An 18,343-nucleotide genomic window follows, 5' to 3' on the forward strand; every position below is an offset into this window, starting at 1 on the left:
TCTACTAACCCTAACCCCTTACCCTACTAACCATAAACACTAACCCTACCCCAACTAATCCTAACCCAAAGAAGATGGCGACCAGTTTTCCTGCTACAGCTTTCGCTCTGTGCATTTTCTAGTGATTTTTTTTTTTTGCCTCTCTGCCTCTGCAAACTCCTTCCCCATTATCCTGAGGTGTTTCCCCTCCATTTTATCCATTATATAGCACTGTAGTGGTCATTTTGTAATTCGTATCTTTTTCTCCCATTGACTTGCATTGATATCGGAAATTCCGATATTTTCCAATATCGGAAGTCGGAATTCCGATACGATATTGGGCAGTATCGCTCATCCCTAGTCATGTGGCCCCTCTGAAAAATTATTCGCTCATACTATGTGCAGAGACATAAGATGTTATGTACAGGATAATACGTGACTAATGTATTGTCTGATGTCTGTCTATCACATACCAGTCATGTATTGTCCTGTGCAGTATACTTTATGTAATACTAGCTGAAGAGCCTGGCGCTGCCCGGGCATAGTATCTACCGTATTTTCCACTTTGTAGGACGCACTTTTTTCCCCCCCAAATTTGGGGGGAAAATGGGGGTGCGTCTTACAAAGAGGATATACCTTACCGGGTGTAGGCCGCAGGGGTGTCCGGGTGTCCGTCGGCGCTGTGGGTGTCTCCGGGTACCCAGCCTTGTCTCCGGTTCCCATCCCGGGGCTCTGCCGACATTTTGCGACAGGCCAGAGCCCAAGGGCTCCCTCTGTATTGGCTCCGGTAATATGGCGGCCGCCGCCGGGTGCGGCGCATGCTCTGATGGTGATCTCGGGACTGAGATCTCGAGAGATGAGATTTCGGCACTGAGATCTCATCTCTCGAGATCTCAGTCCCGAGATCACCATCAGCGCATGCACCGCCCCCGGCGGCGGCTGCCATATTGCCAGAGCCAATACAGAGGGAGCCCCGGGGCTCTGGCCTGTCGCAAAATGTCGGCAGAGCCCCGGGATGGGAACCGAAGACACGGCTGGGCACCCGGAGACACCCACAGCGCCGACGGACACCCCCTTCCGCCTACACCCGGTGAATGTCGGCAGAGCCCCGGGCTGCTGCACGAGCCCCCCTGGCAGCAGCACGAGCCCCCCTGGCAGCAGCACAGACCCCTGGTAGCAGCATGAGCCCCCTGGCAGCTCTCATCCCTTCCTGTGGCCTGCAGTATCACCCCACTCCTGCCTCCTCCAGCAGTGACCGTGGGACCCTGCTTCACCGCAGCCACAAACCCCAGTAAGCAATAAGATGCCTGGATTATAAGAGGCACCACCGTTTTGTTAACGTTTTTTCCTTTTTTTCTCCTCAAAATTTGGGGTGCGTCTTATAATCCGGAGCGTCTTATAAAGCGAAAAATACGGTAACTACGGTTAGTTATAACAAATTATAATGATTATATGTGTGTGTGTGTGTGTATATATGTGTGTGTGTGTATGTGTATATATATATATATATATATATATATATATATATATATGTGTGTGTATATATATATATATATATATATATATATATATATATATATATATATATATATATATATATATTTATATAAAGCTGAGTGTAGAGCCCCGCCCATTCCGCATAGCCACATTCACTATAATATCCCACATCGTCCCGTCAGCCAGCGCTACCGGACTACTACCCATAATATCCCGCATCATCCCGTCAGCCAGAGCCACCGGACTACTACCCCTAATATCCCACATCATCCCATCAGCCAGAGCCACCAGACAACTACCACTAATATCCCACATCATCCTATCATCCAGAGCCACCGGACAACTACCACTAATATCCCACATCGTCCCGTCAGCCAGAGCCACCGGACTACTACCACTAATATCCCACAACATCCGATCAGCCAGAGTCACCGGACTACTACCCCTAATATCCCACATCATCCCGTCAGCCAGAGCTACCGGACTACTACCCCTAATATCCCACATCGTCCCATCAGCCAGAGCCGCCGGACTACTACCACTAATATCCCACATCGTCCGTCAGCCAGAGCCACCGGACTACTACCCCTAATATCCCACATCATCCCATCAGCCACAGTCACCTGACTACTACCCCTAATATCCCACATCATCCCGTCAGCCAGAGCCACCGGACTACTACCCCTAATATCCCACATCGTCCCGTCAGCCAGAGCTACCGGACTACTACCCATAATATCCCACATCGTCCAGTCAGCCAGAGCTACCGGACTACTACCCATAATATCCCACATCGTCCAGTCAGCCAGAGCTACCGGACTACTACCCATAATATCCCACATCGTCCCATCAGCCAGAGCCACCGGACTACTACCACTAATATCCCACTTCATCCCGTCAGCCAGAGCCACTGGACTACTACTCCTAATATCCCACATCATCCCATCAGCCAGAGCCACCGGACAACTACCACTAATATCCCACATCATCCCGTCAGCCTGGAGTCAGAACCAGAGCGCTTAGTGGAACGGTCCTAGCTTCCATACCCGGGGATCCCTTTAAGAAAGGCCTGGCGTCAGAACCAGAGCGCTGAGGGGATTTGCCCTGACTTCCATACCAATGATCCCTTTAATAGAAGCCTGGGGTGAGAATCAAAGCACTGAGGGATTTACCCTAACTTCCATATCGGAGATCCCTTTAAGAGAGAGGCCTGGGGTCAGCACCAAAGTGCAGAGTGGATTTTCCCTCACTTCCGTACCGAGGATTCCTTTAAGAGGGGCCTTGGGTCAGAACCAGAGCGCTGAGTGGATTTGCCCTAACCTCCATACAGTAGATTCCTTTAAGAGAGCCTGTGGTCAGTACCAGAGCATTTGAAGGCAACTGCCCTGACTTCCATACCGGGGATCTCTTTGAGAGGCCTGCAGTCACAATTAAAGCGCTGGATGGATTTTCCCTGACTTCCATTCCGGAGATCCTTTTAAGAAGGGCCTGGGGTCAGTACCAAAGCGCAGAGTGGATTTGCCCTAAATTCCATACCAATGATCCCCTTAAGAGACCCTGGGGTCAGTACCACAGAGCTGAGTGAAACTGTCCTAACTTCCATACCGGGGATCCCTTTAAGAGAGGCATGGGGTCAAAACCAAAGCACTGGATGGATTTGCTCTGACTTCCATACCAATGATCCCTTTAAGAGGGAAGATGTGCCTACGGGATGGAGTATGTGTGATGGGTATATGGGCACGGGAGGGGGGATTCATTTGTCATGTGCTCTCTGCTCCTTTCAGGGGGCAGACATTAGCTCGGAGCATATGTTCCCAGTGATGCTATATTTCTCCCACCATGTCATTGTCTGCTGAGGTGTTGTCAAGTGGGAAAACTGTTGGTCATAGCAACCAATCACAGCTCAGCTTCTTTTAACCAGCTCTGGTGAAATGAGAGATGCTTAGTGATTGTTTGCAAGGAAAACTGTTGCTCATAGCAACCAATCACAGCTCAGCTTCTTTTGAACAGCTCTGGTGAAATGAAAGATGCTTTGTGATTGGTTGGTAATACACACACACACACACACACACATTCATTTTTATATATAGAGATACCGTGATGTTATAACAGGATAAAGTGTGAATAGTATAATATATGATGTCTGTACTCATAGTACTATATACAAGTAACATGTTATCCAGTACATACCACCTGTTGCCTGTAATCCTCCCATTAACTTTTTTCCCCTAATTCTGTGTAGATGTTGGAGAAGTGTCAGTGTGTTAATATACTCCCTTAGCGCTATGTTCTCCGGTATCCAGCACCGCTCGGCTTCTCCTCTGAGTGACGTCTTCACTCTTCAGCCTCCGGCTCACGCTATGCTTTATGTGACCTGGATGTCTCTTTACAATGATAGCCTATGTATCCACATTGTGAGCCTCACTCTCACGCTCCATAGACTTATATTGTAAAAGCCACTTATGGGTTACATAGAACCCAGCGTGACCTGAAGAGTCTGAATAGCCATCAGGTGACTTAGAAGAGGAGTGGAGCAACGCTCGACACAGGAGAAGACGGTGATTAGTGAGTATATCACCACACTGACGCTGCAATCAGTGGGTATATTAACACACTGAAACTACACTCAACTAAAATTTACACAGGTTTAGAGAAACAAGTTAACGGCGGCTTCTTTAGCTGGACTGTTTTGTCTGTTTCACAATGAAGATGAGTAGATATGAATCAATGCTATGAGAACAACATACAATTTCCAAACCACGCGCTTTTTTTTCCAATACTTATTTCTGGGCTCTAGACAAATTTCTGCAGTCTGTGTGTTACGGCAGGTTACTGAATCGTGATAGGGTGCTGTGTACACACTGTCACGATTCCTCTGTAGTCCCACCATAGTGATGGCAAGTATGAGTTTGCAAAGCTATGGTCACGTGCCACTGCCGACTAGAGTCTCAGACACCTCTCTGAGTAGCTCACTGATAGAAATGGATGAGAATCTAGTCGGCATTTGACCACAAATATCCCATCATTACTCTGGCTTTATCTTTTTATAGCCTTATAACCTCTACTCCCTTTATGATTCAGCCGCAGGTAAACACAGTAAGGATGGGCCACCGGTAATGGGCCACTGTTGTTTGCTTGCCCCCCCAGGCCTGAATTTGCCAGCCAGCCCCTGACTGCGCCCCTACTTGAATATGTTTGAGGAAAAGGTGTGTGTAAATGGATGTGGCTTAAAAAATGGGTGTGGTTTTCCTTCCCACAAACACAGAACCTGTTAAAAATTTGAATCCCACCCCTGTAGAAGACCTTCATGTGATGGAGGATCTGGAAGTGGAGGGCGCACCAGGAGACGGGTGTGCCAGGATGTTTTAGGATTGAACGAGGGCTATCTAGAATCGGAGGGTCACGATGACTTTTTGTCACTCATGGGGAAAAAGGATTTCAAAAAGATGAAAACCTCTGGAAGACCTGAAATGGCTGTCATGGTCTACAGTTGTGTGGTAATGGAGCACTCTTGATCCCAGTAATATCCTTGATTATGTCCTCTAGTCTCCTCCTAAAGAGCTTGTCCCCTGTGAAATACAGCCCAGTAGTGGATGCCAGGTTTGCATACCAAGGAAGCTAAGTGAAGTGCAGAACTGCCAGAAAATTGTTGACAGCACAGTTTGCATGCTAAGCTGCACAAGAAAAGCCTCACATAGGACTTCAGAGGTGAGAAGCAGTCGAGAAGTTATGACAACAAAATCTTGCTATGTCGTCCCAGAAGATAACCCCTGGTGGAGTTGCTTAGCCAGGCCTTGCTGGCCCAGGACGCCAAAAAGGCAGGACAGAAGGCCGATTCTTCTGCTGAAAAGGCGGCATATGAGAGGGAGTCAATCTTTTATAGGTTGCTGAAGGACGCCGCATCAGAAAGGGGCTCTAGATAGACTTGATGCTGACTGAAGGAGCCCATTTGGTAAACAATTCTTCCACAAAGGGGAAGAGGGCCTCAGATCTCTTTTAAGAAGTCATGCTCCGTGACACTGATTCCATTCTTTAGCCAGAAGATCATCAAAGTCTTCATCATTATGACAGGCGACCTGTTGCATAAGGCAACTGCTTTCTTGGAAGGAGAGACAGACTCCTCTTTGACCTGTTGAGTGCCTCATTGCCAGCATAAGGTCCTCTATGGCTGAGGTCAGCTTAAATTCTGGATTAGATTCTGAGTCAGAGGTGTCCCCACTGGGATCCGGACTGGGCAAAGAGAGAAGCGGTGTCATCCATAGTGGCTCTGTCCCAGGGGTGAATCGGGAGGCTGAAGAGCAAAGAGGTCGATCATCTTGTGATGATCGGGGAGGGTCTCCGAACTCTGTGTCCAGATGGAGCTGTGGGATCCTTGGGCAAGCAAAGTAATCAATGTTATAAGGGGTTGTCTGGTGGGTTTTTCCCTTGAAAAAATGAAAATCGTCCCAGAAGGGTGCCCACCAGTATCCAGGAGAAGTTTTGGAGCTATAAACTCACCCGACATACAGACCTAAATTTGAGGCTTAGCTGCTAGAATAGATGTGGCCCTGATAAGATGGGACACTGCGGTACGGTACGCTCAGCACAGAAACAGAACAGACCCTTGAAAAGTAAGGCCAGGTCAGGAGGATAGGAAGCTGGGGGGGGGGGGGCTCTGAAAATCCTGAATCTCTCTGAAACTGAAAAGGGGCCCGAGGCCCAGAAAAGATCCGTGGAGAAACTGGGAAAAAAAAAGTCTTAGTTACTCACCGGTTAACGGTATTTTTCGGAGTCCATGACAGCACCACTTGAGAGAGGGGATCCGCCCTTCAGAAACAGGAAATCTAACAGATACATAAGGGCGGCACCTCTCCCACGCATCAGTTGGTTTGCAGAGCACAAGAGGACCACCAAGGTTAATAGCATGATTTATGTACAATACTTTACTTAACTATTACCAGTGTACATATAAGAAGTGCACACCCAAACTAAACGACAGGGAGGGAATCTACAGGTGCTGTCATGGACTCCGAAAAATACCGTTAACCGGTGAGTAACTAAGACTTTATTTAGTCGTCCATGACTGCACCACCTGAGAGAATTACAGAGAGTAATAATTACTTTAGAGAGGGACTACAGGCTGCAGAACCCTGACACCAAAGGAGAGGTCTGAGGAAGCACCCAGGTCTAGTCTATAATGGTTGTAAAAGGTGCTCGGAGAGGACCAGGTAGCTGCCTTACATATTTGGCCGATCGAGAATTCCGATCTCTCCGCCCACGAGGTTGCCATGGCTATGGTGGAATGCGCCCTCAACTTGCCAGGAGCCGACCTGCCCTTTGAGGTGTATGCTAACAAAATGGCCTCCCTAATCCACCTAGCTAGCGAGCTTTTTGACGCCCTAAGGCCCTTCCTAGTGCCCTGATAGACAAATAAGGCATTATCTTTCTTCCGGGGATCGGTAACTGCCAGGAATTCCAGGAGAAATCTGCTAACGTCTAGAGTGTGTAGTTTCCTTTCCTTTTCGTTCACTGGATTAGGGAGGAAGGATGGAACGACTATTTCCTGCGTTCTATGGAAACTGGAGGCTACCTTAGGCAAGTATGCTGGATCAGGTGTAAGTATTACGCTGTCGTCTCTGAATTGAATATAAGGAGGAAGCCTAGATAACGCCTGGATGTCACTTACTCTACGGGCTGACGTCAGTGCTACCAGAAAGGCCACTTTAAGAGACAGATTTTTTTGTTGAAGCTGATGAAATAGTTTCAAACGGGGCCTCTGTCATGGCCGTGAGGACTAGGTTTAGCTCCCATGGCATAAACTTATCTTTTACTACCTGTCTGGATCTGCCTGTCGCTTTAATAAATCTACTGATCCAATAGTTACTGGCGATGTTGCTATTAAAAAGGGCCCCTAAGGCTGACATTTGTACTTTAAGGGTACTGATGGAGAGTCCCATGTCCAGCCCTCTTTGTAAGAACTCTAGGATCTGTGCTATCGGTGTGAACTGCCCAGCTACTAACCCTGAATTATGAAGGAATCTTTTCCAGATCCTAACGTAGAACTTGGTTGTGATAGGCTTTCTGCTCTTAAGCAGGGTATTAGTCAAGGCTGGGGATAACCCTTTCTCTTTTAGCAGTGACCGTTCAAAATCCACGCCGTCAGATGTAGGCCAGCCACCTGAGGATGGTAAACTGGGCCCTGGGATAGGAGATCCGGTATGTCTGGTAGGATCCATGGGTCGGACACTGACATGGTCCTGAGGCATGAGAACCATGCCCTCCTGGGCCAAAACAGGGCGATCACTATAATTTTCGCCTTGTCCTTCCTGAATTTCCTCATCACCAGGGGTAGTAGAGACAGGGGAGGGAAGGCGTATGCTAGCCTGAAGTCCCACTTTATCAGAAGAGCATCTACTGCCAGGGGGCCTTCCCTGGGATTTAGAGAGCAAAACTGAGACACTTTCCTGTTCTCCCTTGTGGCGAAAAGGTCCACTTCTGGCTGCCCCCATTTTTGTGCGATCATGGTCGAAGATGGAGGTCTTTAAGGACCATTCCCATTGACTTAGAAGGTTGCGGCTTAGGAAGTCCACTGTGGTGTTTTCTCTTCCTTTTATGTGCAGAGCAGTTAAAGACAGAAGATGTTGCTCTGCCAGTTGGAACAGCCGCTCTGCTACATTCATTAGGGGTCTGGAACAAGTCTCACCTTAGTGATTGATGTAAGCCACGGTGACCTGATTGTCGGAGAATATTCGAACATGGTGACCCTGTAGATACACAAGAAAGCTTTTAACCGCTTGCTCTACGGCTGTTAGCTCTTTCAGATTGGAGGACATTTCCACCTGATGGTGATCCCATAGGTCCTGGACTAAGACCTCCCCCATGTGGGCCCCCCAACCAGTAGGGCTTGCGTCCGTGGTGACTACATGGGTTATGTTACAGTTAGGTCCATATATATTTGGACAGACAACATTTTTCTAATTTTGGTTCTAGACATTACCACAATGAATTTTAAACGAAACAATTCAGATGCAGTTGAAGTTCAGACTTTTAGCTTTCATTTGAGGGTATCAACATTAAAATTGGATGAAGGGTTTAGGAGTTTCAGCTCCTTAACATGTGCCACCCTGTTTTTTAAAGGGATCAAAAGTAATTGGACAATTGACTCCAAGGCTATTTCATGGACAGGTGTGGGCAATCCCTTCGTTATGTCATTCCCAATTAAGCAGATAAAAGGCCTGGTGTTGATTTGAGGTGTGGTGCTTTCATTTGGAAGGTTTTGCTGTGAAGGAAACATGCGGTCAAAGGAGCTCTCCATGCAGGTGAAACAAGCCATCCTTAAGCTGCAAAAACAGAAAAAACCCATCCGAGAAATTGCTACAACACTAGGAGTGGCAAAATCTACAGTTTGGTACATCCTGAGAAAGAAAGAAAGCACTGGTGAACTCATCAATGCAAAAAGACCTGGGCGCCCACGGAAGACAACAGTGGTTGATGATCGCAGAATAATATCCATGGTGAAGAGAAACCCCTTCACAACAGCCATCCAAGTGAACAACACTCTGCAGAAGGTAGGCGTATCAATATCCAAATCTACCATAAAGAGAAGACTGCATGAAAGTAAATACAGAGGGTTCACTGCACGGTGCAAGCCACTCATAAGCATCAAGAATCAAAAGGCTAGACTGGACTTAACTAAAAAACATCTAAAAAAGCCAGCACAGTTCTGGAAGAACATTCTTTGGACAGATGAAACCAAGATCAACCTCTACCTGATTGATGGAAAGAGAAAAGTATGGCGAAGGCGTGGTACAGCTCATAATCCAAAGCATACCACATCATCTGTAAAGCACGGCAGAGGCAGTGTGATGACTTGGGCATGCATGGCTGCCAGTGGCACTGGGTCACTAGTGTTTATTGATGATGTGTCACAGGACAGAAGTAGCCGAATGAATTCTGAGGTATTCAGAGCCATACTGTGTGCTCAGATCCAGCCAAATGCAGCCAAACTGATTGGTCGTCGTTTCATACTACAGATGCACAATGACCCAAAACATAAAGCCAAAGCAACCCAGGAGTTTATTAAAGCAAAGAAGTGGAATATTCTTGAATGGCCAAGTCAGTCACCTGATCTCAACCCAATTGAGCATGCATTTCACTTGATAAAGACTAAACTTCAGACAGATTGGCCCACAAACAAACAGCAACTGAAAACCACCGCAGTGAAGGCCTGGCAGAGCATCAAAAAGGAGGAAACACAGCGTCTGGTGATGTCCATGAGTTCAAGACTTCAGGCAGTCATTGCCAACAAAGGGTTTTCAACCAAGTACTAGAAATGAACATTTTATTTACAATTATTTAATCTGTCCAATTACTTTTGGTCCCTTTAAAAACAGGGTGGCACATATTAAGGAGCTGAAACTCCTAAACCCTTCATCCAATTTTAATGTGGATACTCCTCGAATGAAAGCTGAAAGTCTGATCTTCAGCTGCATCTGAATTGTTTTGTTTAAAATTCATTGTGGTAATGGCTAGAATCAAAATCAGAAAAATGCCATCTCTGTCCTAATATATATGGACCTAACTATATTCCCAAGGCACCCCTCTAGCTAAATTGCTTTCCTCTAGCCACCAACCAAGGGATTTTATAGTCTGTTGGGACAAAGTCAACTGGCCTTCTAGGTAACCCCCAGGATTTTTTGATGAAGTAAAACCTCGCCCTGTAGAACCCTTGTATGGAACTGGGCCCACCAGACCACGGGTATGCAGGAAGAGAGGGAACTTAGGAGAGACATTGCTTTCCTGAGGGTCATGGTGGGGTTATTGGAAGCGTTCAAGACCTGATAACGTAGGCAAATTAATTTTTCGGGTGGCAGACGACACTCCTGATTCTGCGAGTCTAGGATTAGGCCTAAGAACTTCTGAATTCTCATGGGCTGTAGGTGGGACTTTTTAATGTTTAGTAGCCACCCTAACCGTTCCAGGGCCGCCTTCGCTTTCTGCAATTGATTAAGACAATGGTCTGTTTTGCCTACAATAAGGAAGTCACCCAGGTAGGGGATCACCAGGATATCTGCTTTGCGCAGATGGGCCATAACTTCCGCTATAACCTTAGTAAATACTCGGGGGGCGACTGCAATACCAAAGGGAAGGGCGACATATTGGAAATGCTGTACCGACTCCTCTAAATGAACCGCCGCTCTAAGGAAATGCTGATGAGACTCATGGATGGGTATCTGGTAATAGGCATCCTTTAAATCCAACACCACCATAAAGCAGTTTTCAAACAGTAACTTTATTGTGGAATTGATTGTTTCCATCTTAAATGGGCGAATGACTAATAATTTATTGAGTGCCTTCAGATTGATAATGGTCCTCTAAGAGCCATCCGGCTTATGGACCAGGAATAGAGGGAAGTAGAAGCCTTTGCCTTTTTCCGCCACCGGTACCTCTGTCAGGACCTTTTTAAAGCATAGGTCACGGATTTCGGTCTCTAAGGCAGCTTGTTCCGACAGGGAAGACCTGAGAGACGTCCCCCTCCAAACATAAACCCGGTACCTTTCTTCCTCTTATCTTCCCATCTGCCTCGATCTCTGGATGACCTTCTACAGAAAAATCTCTTCCTAGTGAAGGGACGCCTATAGGAAGGGGTTGGCAGGGTAGGGAATTTCTTTTTATCGTCCCCGGCTTTCTCCAAAACTTCATCTAGAACTGGACCGGAGAGATATTCTCCCTCACACGGGATGGAGCAAAGACGGGATCTGGCCTGGATATCTCCGGGCCAGCACTTCAGCCATATAGCCCTTCGGGCCGCATTTGATAGACCTGCGGCTTGGGCTGCCATCCTTGCCGAATCTGCCGAAGCATCGGCTAAAAAGGCTGCAGCATTCTGGATTGTAGGAAGGGTCTTCAGGATGGACTCTTTCGAGGCTCCGTCTTCTAACTGTGACTCAAGCTGTTCCAGCCAGACCTATCATAGATCTGGCTGTGCAAGTAGCTGCTACCGCCGGCCTTAGGGTGCCAGCTGACATTTCCCATGTCCCTTTCAGATAGGAATCTGCTTTTTTGTTCAGCGGATCTTTCAAGGAGGCCATGTCCTCAAAGGGAATAGCAGATTTTTTGGATGCTTTAGCCACTGCTGCGTCCAATTTTGAGGCTTTATCCCATCTGATCACCAAGGGGTCCTCAAAGGGCTTAAAGGCCGGTGGTAGGAAACCCTTCCTTTCTGGGTTGTTCCATTCCCTGTTGATCAGGTTCTGGACCTTGTTGTTTAATGGGAAAGCTTTACGTTTCCTGGCGTCTAAGACGCCTAACATCAGGTCTTGTGCTGACCGTTCTGGTTTTGCGTCTGATACCCCCATGATGGCCCTTACTGCCTTGACCAATTTATCCACCTGTTATAGACTCAAGCAGAAACGATTGGAGTCTTCCTCTGAAGAGAACGCAGAGGAAGAAGTTGAGGGCTCTGAGGAATCTTCATTTCCCCTAGGGCCAGCTGAGGAGTCCGACTCTGAAAAACTCGTTCCCTTTTTCTTCTTAGATGATTCCCCTTGGGATAAAGACTTTAGAGCCTTAACTTCCATCCTAATGATTTCCCTGACTCGTAGTGAAGTCAGGGGTTTCTTCCGCCACCTGCAGAATTTGGGGAAAGTGTAAAGAAGTATGTATGATAATTAGGGACTACTGCCCCCTAGCTCTTTTTTTTTTTTTTTTTTTCCAATCCCCTACCGTCTGCCGTATACATGACTGACACAGTTTTTTAGGGTGGGCGTCTGGCAAGGGACAACTGCAAAGGGCGCACTCCCTGTTTTTCGCTTTACCAGAGCACTTCTTCCCCTATAGGAGAGAAAAATATGAGTGGATCACTGCATCGGGGCACATTCACGGAGATCTCTTACCCTGAGCAGTAGGCGTAGGTACCGGATCACGTGGGGGGCGAGCTGGATCCTTCAGCCTGGAGGAACTTCTGCGACTAGATTGCCCAGTTCTTTTTTCAGCTGGGAGCTTGCCTGGGGCCTCTTTGAGGCACGGTCCTGCTCTCTGTCCAGCTGGACGACACGGCACGGCGCTGTCCAGCACGGCACTCTATGCACGCCTCCACTCCACAGCAGCCAGCCCCAAACAACGACTCAGACATCAGGGCGGCCGCACCAGGAGGCCCAGGATCCGGGGGTTCAGGGGGAAAACACTACACACCTGCCGGCGCTGGCCCTGGGGACGGGCATCCTCCGGACCCCGCTCCCACCTGCTCCGCACACCGTCGTGGAGCCCTGCCCGGGCCCACCATGGCACCTCCAGGGGACCCCACTCTGACGGATGTAGGAGACCCCCCCCCCCCCCCCCCCCCCCGCTACCTGAGTCGGTCAGCCGGCCTGGGGATTCCTCGTCCATGATGGTACGATCTGTAGGGAATCCTGTCCTCCAGGAACAGGAAACCAACTGATGCGTGGGAGAGGTGCTGCCGTTATGTATCTGTAGGATTTCCTGTTCCTGAAGGGCGGATCCCCTCTCTCCGGATGGTGCTGTCATGGACGACCGAATAAATGTTAAATACAGCCGAAGGGGTCGTAAAGCAAAGGACTTTGGGGAGGAAGGAAGGATAGGGGATAAATAGGAGAGAGACCCCCAGAAGACAGATTTGCAGAGCAGTGGGATTTTATCTCCTCTCCGACGTCTTTGGACGCCAGCAGGTGTTGGTGGACACTCACAAATTGAGTGGACACCCACTTTCCACTGTGGGGGCGGCTAAACGGCAGCATAAAGGAATCTGCAGTAAGGTACACTACTGTGGTTATACAAGGTCAGAGGGTAAAAAGGGCATGATGGGACTTGTAGTACGCCGAGCATAATGCATGTCATTCCTCCTGTCTGGAAGTTTTTGCTGATTCTGGTTTATTTTTCGCTTTGTTGCTGTTCTAAACTGATAATGATGGAGCAAGATTAGTTTTTATTTTATTACCTTGACAATTAGTTTATCAAATACTGTAATCCGCACAAGACGACGCTGTGGAACCAGTTTAACCCCCAAAGAAAAAACGTAAGGCCCCCATCCAAAAACATGCCACAATCTGAATATTTTTCCTCAAACAAATGCTGCGAAAATGTAAAAATGAACTAAACTGTAACCCTTCTTACAAAAGGTATAATGCCATCAATAGTTACAAATTCCCTTTTTTTTTCCATTTAGAGATCACAGCGAAATCGCTGGCAAAATTAAGGTAAGATTATGTCTCGTTGTGCCGTAATTATCGGGTTCTGTATGAAGCGTCTTCTGGAGTCACAGGAGATGGCTTTGTTTTTTCCAATATTTTAATCACTGGAAGCAATAAATAAAAAGTGGTGAATATTATGTTTCAGATCGATTGGTGAGAAGAAGCCAGAATTCGACAAAAAACAAATCGTGACAAAGTAAGTGAAGAAAAGTATCTACACTTCCACCTCCAGGAGCTTTTCTCACGTCCCATCCGTAGACATTATTATGGAGACGGAGCTATAACGGCTCTCGCTCTTTGGGGAAGGGTTTCTACAATATTTTGGAGGAGTCTGGGGTAATACTTGCCCTTTCATCCTGAAGAGCATTTGTGAGGTCAAACTCTGATGTTGGAGGAGGATCGGGATCACAATCTCCATTATACGTGTTGGATGGGGGTAGTGTGGCATGTTTTTCCCACCAACCTTCCCCTATTTCTGTATGCACAGTGTTTGTGGTGATGTTAATAGCAGAGGAGGTCTGGACTTTGCAGTTTTGGAGTCAGTAGAACGAGGGGCCGAATGTTATACACCAGGGGGCAATGGGGCCGACATCATACATTGGGGTGCAACGGGTTCGGACATTATACTCCGGGGGGAAAGAGGTTATACACAGAAGATGAAGGGATGGAAATTAAGCACCTGGGTCAATGGGGCCAACTATTCTTAAAAAGGCCAAAAATTGAATACTTTTCTCCTTAAAGTAAATTTCCACATGTGTCAGACTTTCATTAACCCTGCAGAGCCAGTTGCCCATGAATGCTGCAGTGCGGTGGTCTACAACTCCTGGTTCTTCAGCCTGAGTTTGCAGATAACTTCTTATTTTGTGCATTTATGATGAGAAAGACATTCAAGGTGCACTTATCGTCCTAGGCTTCTTCAGTTCCTAAGCCCTACACAGAGGCAATTACCGGAAGAGGAGTCCAGGATGGTAGGATTATCTGTTTTATTGTATGTCTGTTTACTAGTGGAAGTTGTGACATTCTCACGGCACTGTGCACTTCTCACGACATTGTGCACCCCTCTGACACTGCATTAGATAAACAGTGACTCCAAAGTCCTCTTTCTATATGTATCGATAACAAATAATTTACTGTTATTGGCTGATTTCCGCAATTCCATTGATGGAAGTGGTGAAAGCAGCTTTAAGAGGTTCAAGAAGATCTTCAGTTTTCATATCACTGTGATGGTAAACCCTGCTCCTTTCGCCAACTCCACTTTCTTGCAGCCTAGGAAAATCATGAATCCAGAGCATGCCATATTTGTGAGCAAATTACTGGCCCCATGCTCCACCATGGACGATGCGTCGCTCTGTACGGAAATTAAAAAGGTATATGTAATGGAAAACCTTGTCTTTGTGATGAACCCGGGCAACCATGGTGAGAGGTTTCATTCTGCGTCTGTTTCAGCAACTGATCATGTGCGGCTACAATGAACCGAATCTGACAGAGTCGTACTGCTGGCCGCCGATAGCAGAGGGCTTCGATACCCTTGTAATCTGTCCTGATGGATCCAATCCCATATATTACTTGCCTCCTCTTCTGACGTATCTAAGTTGTGCATCTATGGCCTACAAATTACTACCAGGCAAACACGGGGTGAGTACGTCTGGGGTGGGTTTTTTATTTTTTTTTTGTTTTTCATTAGCATTTATAACCCAAACTATATATCTGAGATGGAAGACTGGTGAATGGTCAGATATTCTGAATTATTAGATGCCAGATGAAAGGATTTTTGCTTTCTCTTCAGCCCCACGCCGTGATTGTCTGCCCCGGATGGAGCAAAGCTCGCTCCGTGTACAATCTGCTGATGGAGCTCAGTAAATGCATCCGGCCGCTGAGCCCCATGCTTCTGTTGGTTGGTGTTAAGAAAGATGACGTCGAGAGCATTAACTTAAGAAAACCATGTGATTGTCCCTTTTTTATGATTTGATAGGGTGGGGGTGGTCCAATGATTTGGATTAACCCCTGGTTTATGTGGACAGGTGAAGTAATTGTCACTACCCCGCACTGTTTGCTGAGATGTTTGGAGCATCATGGTCTTCTCCTGCTTCGTCTGTGTCATCTTGTCTTTCATGAAGTGGATGTGCTTTTTTCCAAGGCAGGAACCGAGGTAAGCAGGGATTACTGATTTTGGAACTAGTGGATGAACTAACTTGTACAGAGGCATCCCAACTCTCCATCAACAGGAGGGTAAAGGGAAAGGGTCAAGTGAGTTGGATTTCAACTTGCCTAAAACTTTTATCACTTGGGATGGTCCCTTTCAGAAACTTGAGTTGTGCGTGCACTTGCGCCAATAATTAGCACCAAATCCGTAGTATGGGTAATAGTTATCGGATTAGTGGGTGTTGGGCAAAGTTCACTCTCACCGATGGTGCTTCAGTATCATAATTGCTGGTAATCCCTGTTTCCAGATGTCAGAAATACTTCACGCCTACAAGAAAATTGTGAGCGTAGAGAACAGGGAAGGCACACCCCAGCAAATTGTGGCTGTCGGAAGCAAATGGATCCATGAGACGCGGCTTTTAATGCAATACATGTCGACACCACGCGTCGTATTCACCAGGATGGAGCAGGCAGCTGTTTTCGCCAATGTCCAGCAGGTATCATCATTTCTTCAAGGCCTGGAGGAGGCAAGCATCCCTTCCCAGCTACAGTACAATAACATAACATGTCTCTTTTCGCTCAGATCATACAGCTCTGCATGGACTGCGATAAGATGTCGGTATTGCTGCAGTGTTTCGATTATTCACCAGTCGATGCCCAAAAATTTATAATATACACCAAACATGATGCCGAGGCGGAGTTGGTACACAAGGTACGTACTAATCCGCTGGTTTATGCCATGCTTTGCAGTATCATGGCTGGAAATATGGGATCTGATACAGTTCAGTGACATAGGGATGCCTGTTCCAAAACTTGTTCAATACATGTATGGTTTCTATGGTGCTGCTGGACTCATCCGTCACCACCTATCTTAGGGAAGCAGCAGAATTGGATGGATATAAATGTCACTGTGACGAATGTCTGGAAGTCTGCTGTCACCATAGGCCTGAGATTATTCTAAATCTTTCTTTCCAGTGCAGATCTCAGATCTCGAGTCATGCATCTGTCTTGTAAACCTTCATGATTTTTCTCCTTCTAGGCCATTCAGACTGCTTCAGTGTACAGTTTATTGCTGCATAGCAACCTGGTGCATAATTTCAGCCAAGTTTTGGAGCAGTGGAAGAAGTCATACAGTGCCCGTACAGTAATGGCCTTGGGTAAGCAGCAATATGGTAAATGCACCCCTGTTTATGAACTGCCATATACTCTAAATTTAAAGCCCCTAGAAAAACTTGTTCCCAATTATTGACCTGTCTAAACGAATCAATCACGCAAGGAACTGTCAAAACGCTTGTTCGTCTGGACCTAGTCTCGTTGCTGGACCTAGTCTTCGTCGTTGGACCTTGTCTTCGTCGCTGGACCTAGCCTCGTCTCTTATTGTCACTGGTCGACTTTTCAAACTGTTTTCTCTGAAACCTCGAAGTGATTCAGAGACGATATCAAAAACTTGGCACTCAAAAAACGAAGGCAATTTCACAGTTCCTTTATTGTTATCGCATCCAATTAAACACATTCCTTTGAACGTTTTCAGTCAAACAACAGACCTTCATCAGAATAAGTTTCTCATGGTTGATTTAGCTGAAGTACATTTAGAAGAGAAAAGCAAAAATGATTGCAATTAACATCTAAGATGATACACAAAGTCTAAACTAATAGTGGGATGCTACAAAACATTGCATGCTGTATGGGGAAACCCATATGCTGTAGGGTATGCTGTAATGGGTACGCAACTCGTGGTACTGAAAAGGAAGGTTTGAACATTAGAAAAGAGGTTTACACAAAAGATGAACACAATATGTTACAAGGGTGTAAAGAAATGGAGGTTATATGAGTCATAGTGAGTTCTGAGCAATCATCTCGCACCTGAATATGTAACAAGATGTACAAAGGTAAAGAAGACGTCTCCTGGGAGCCGGCTCAAGAAGGCTTAGAGGCACCAGAATCAATATAGCAGATAAACGTGTCATATGTGACAAGTGTCCTAATGTCTAGGATGAACAGGGACACGATATAGCTGAAATAATTACCTGTGGAGAAAAAGGGGTACATGCAAAGCCTCGTATGTGGGACTAATATGGGAGTTGAAAGGCTGACAGCGTATTGAGTACTAGGTTTACTGCCCCAAACTGGCGCTATAAGTGAAAGAATAAAAGTACAATCAATAATGAGGATAAAAAGAGATAATGGTAATTACACCATATGTTATAGCTGCTAAATTACCTGCATATGAACAGGCAAGCCAGTGATGCCTTAAAAGTGGGAATGTTGCGGCTATAGCTAGATTGGTGGCATGTTGGGTACCGCACTTAGAGTCCTAGGTGGATACTATAGAAACAAATGTGCACCTAGTTATGGTAATGTAACTCACTGAGAGCTGGACTTGTGCTGACAAAAGAGGGGGAGGGAAGTGTTATACCTGTGGAGTATTCAGCTTTTGAGCCGTCCAGTGGTCCCACGCTGATCACAGGTAAATGAACCAGCGCTATAGGAGGGGGCACCAGGGGTGCAACATAGCAGCGCTGCAAAATAAGTATTTA

General features: G+C 46.6%; 1 protein-coding gene across 10 annotated transcripts in view; it reads left to right on the forward strand.

Annotated features, from left to right (window-relative positions):
* The window catches only part of TDRD12 (tudor domain containing 12), a 167,917-nt gene that overhangs the window by 93,857 nt on the left and 55,717 nt on the right, over nucleotides 1-18,343 (forward strand). For all 10 annotated transcript variants that reach the window (XR_012226999.1, XM_073560834.1, XM_073560838.1 and 7 more), the window contains 10 exons: nucleotides 13,640-13,670; nucleotides 13,810-13,860; nucleotides 14,575-14,632; nucleotides 14,930-15,031; nucleotides 15,111-15,299; nucleotides 15,451-15,607; nucleotides 15,686-15,813; nucleotides 16,115-16,303; nucleotides 16,390-16,518; nucleotides 16,846-16,963. Coding sequence is in view for 9 of the 10 variants with exons in the window: in XM_073560834.1 (XP_073416935.1) it covers nucleotides 13,640-13,670; nucleotides 13,810-13,860; nucleotides 14,575-14,632; nucleotides 14,930-15,031; nucleotides 15,111-15,299; nucleotides 15,451-15,607; nucleotides 15,686-15,813; nucleotides 16,115-16,303; nucleotides 16,390-16,518; nucleotides 16,846-16,963 (1,152 nt within the window). In the remaining variant the exon portion in view is untranslated. The remainder of the gene's footprint in view (nucleotides 1-13,639; nucleotides 13,671-13,809; nucleotides 13,861-14,574; nucleotides 14,633-14,929; nucleotides 15,032-15,110; nucleotides 15,300-15,450; nucleotides 15,608-15,685; nucleotides 15,814-16,114; nucleotides 16,304-16,389; nucleotides 16,519-16,845; nucleotides 16,964-18,343) is intronic.

This window comes from Dendrobates tinctorius, unplaced genomic scaffold, assembly GCF_039654945.1.
Source record: "Dendrobates tinctorius isolate UK_male_01 unplaced genomic scaffold, ASM3965494v1 ptg000307l, whole genome shotgun sequence".
NCBI classification, from domain to species: domain Eukaryota; kingdom Metazoa; phylum Chordata; class Amphibia; order Anura; family Dendrobatidae; genus Dendrobates; species Dendrobates tinctorius.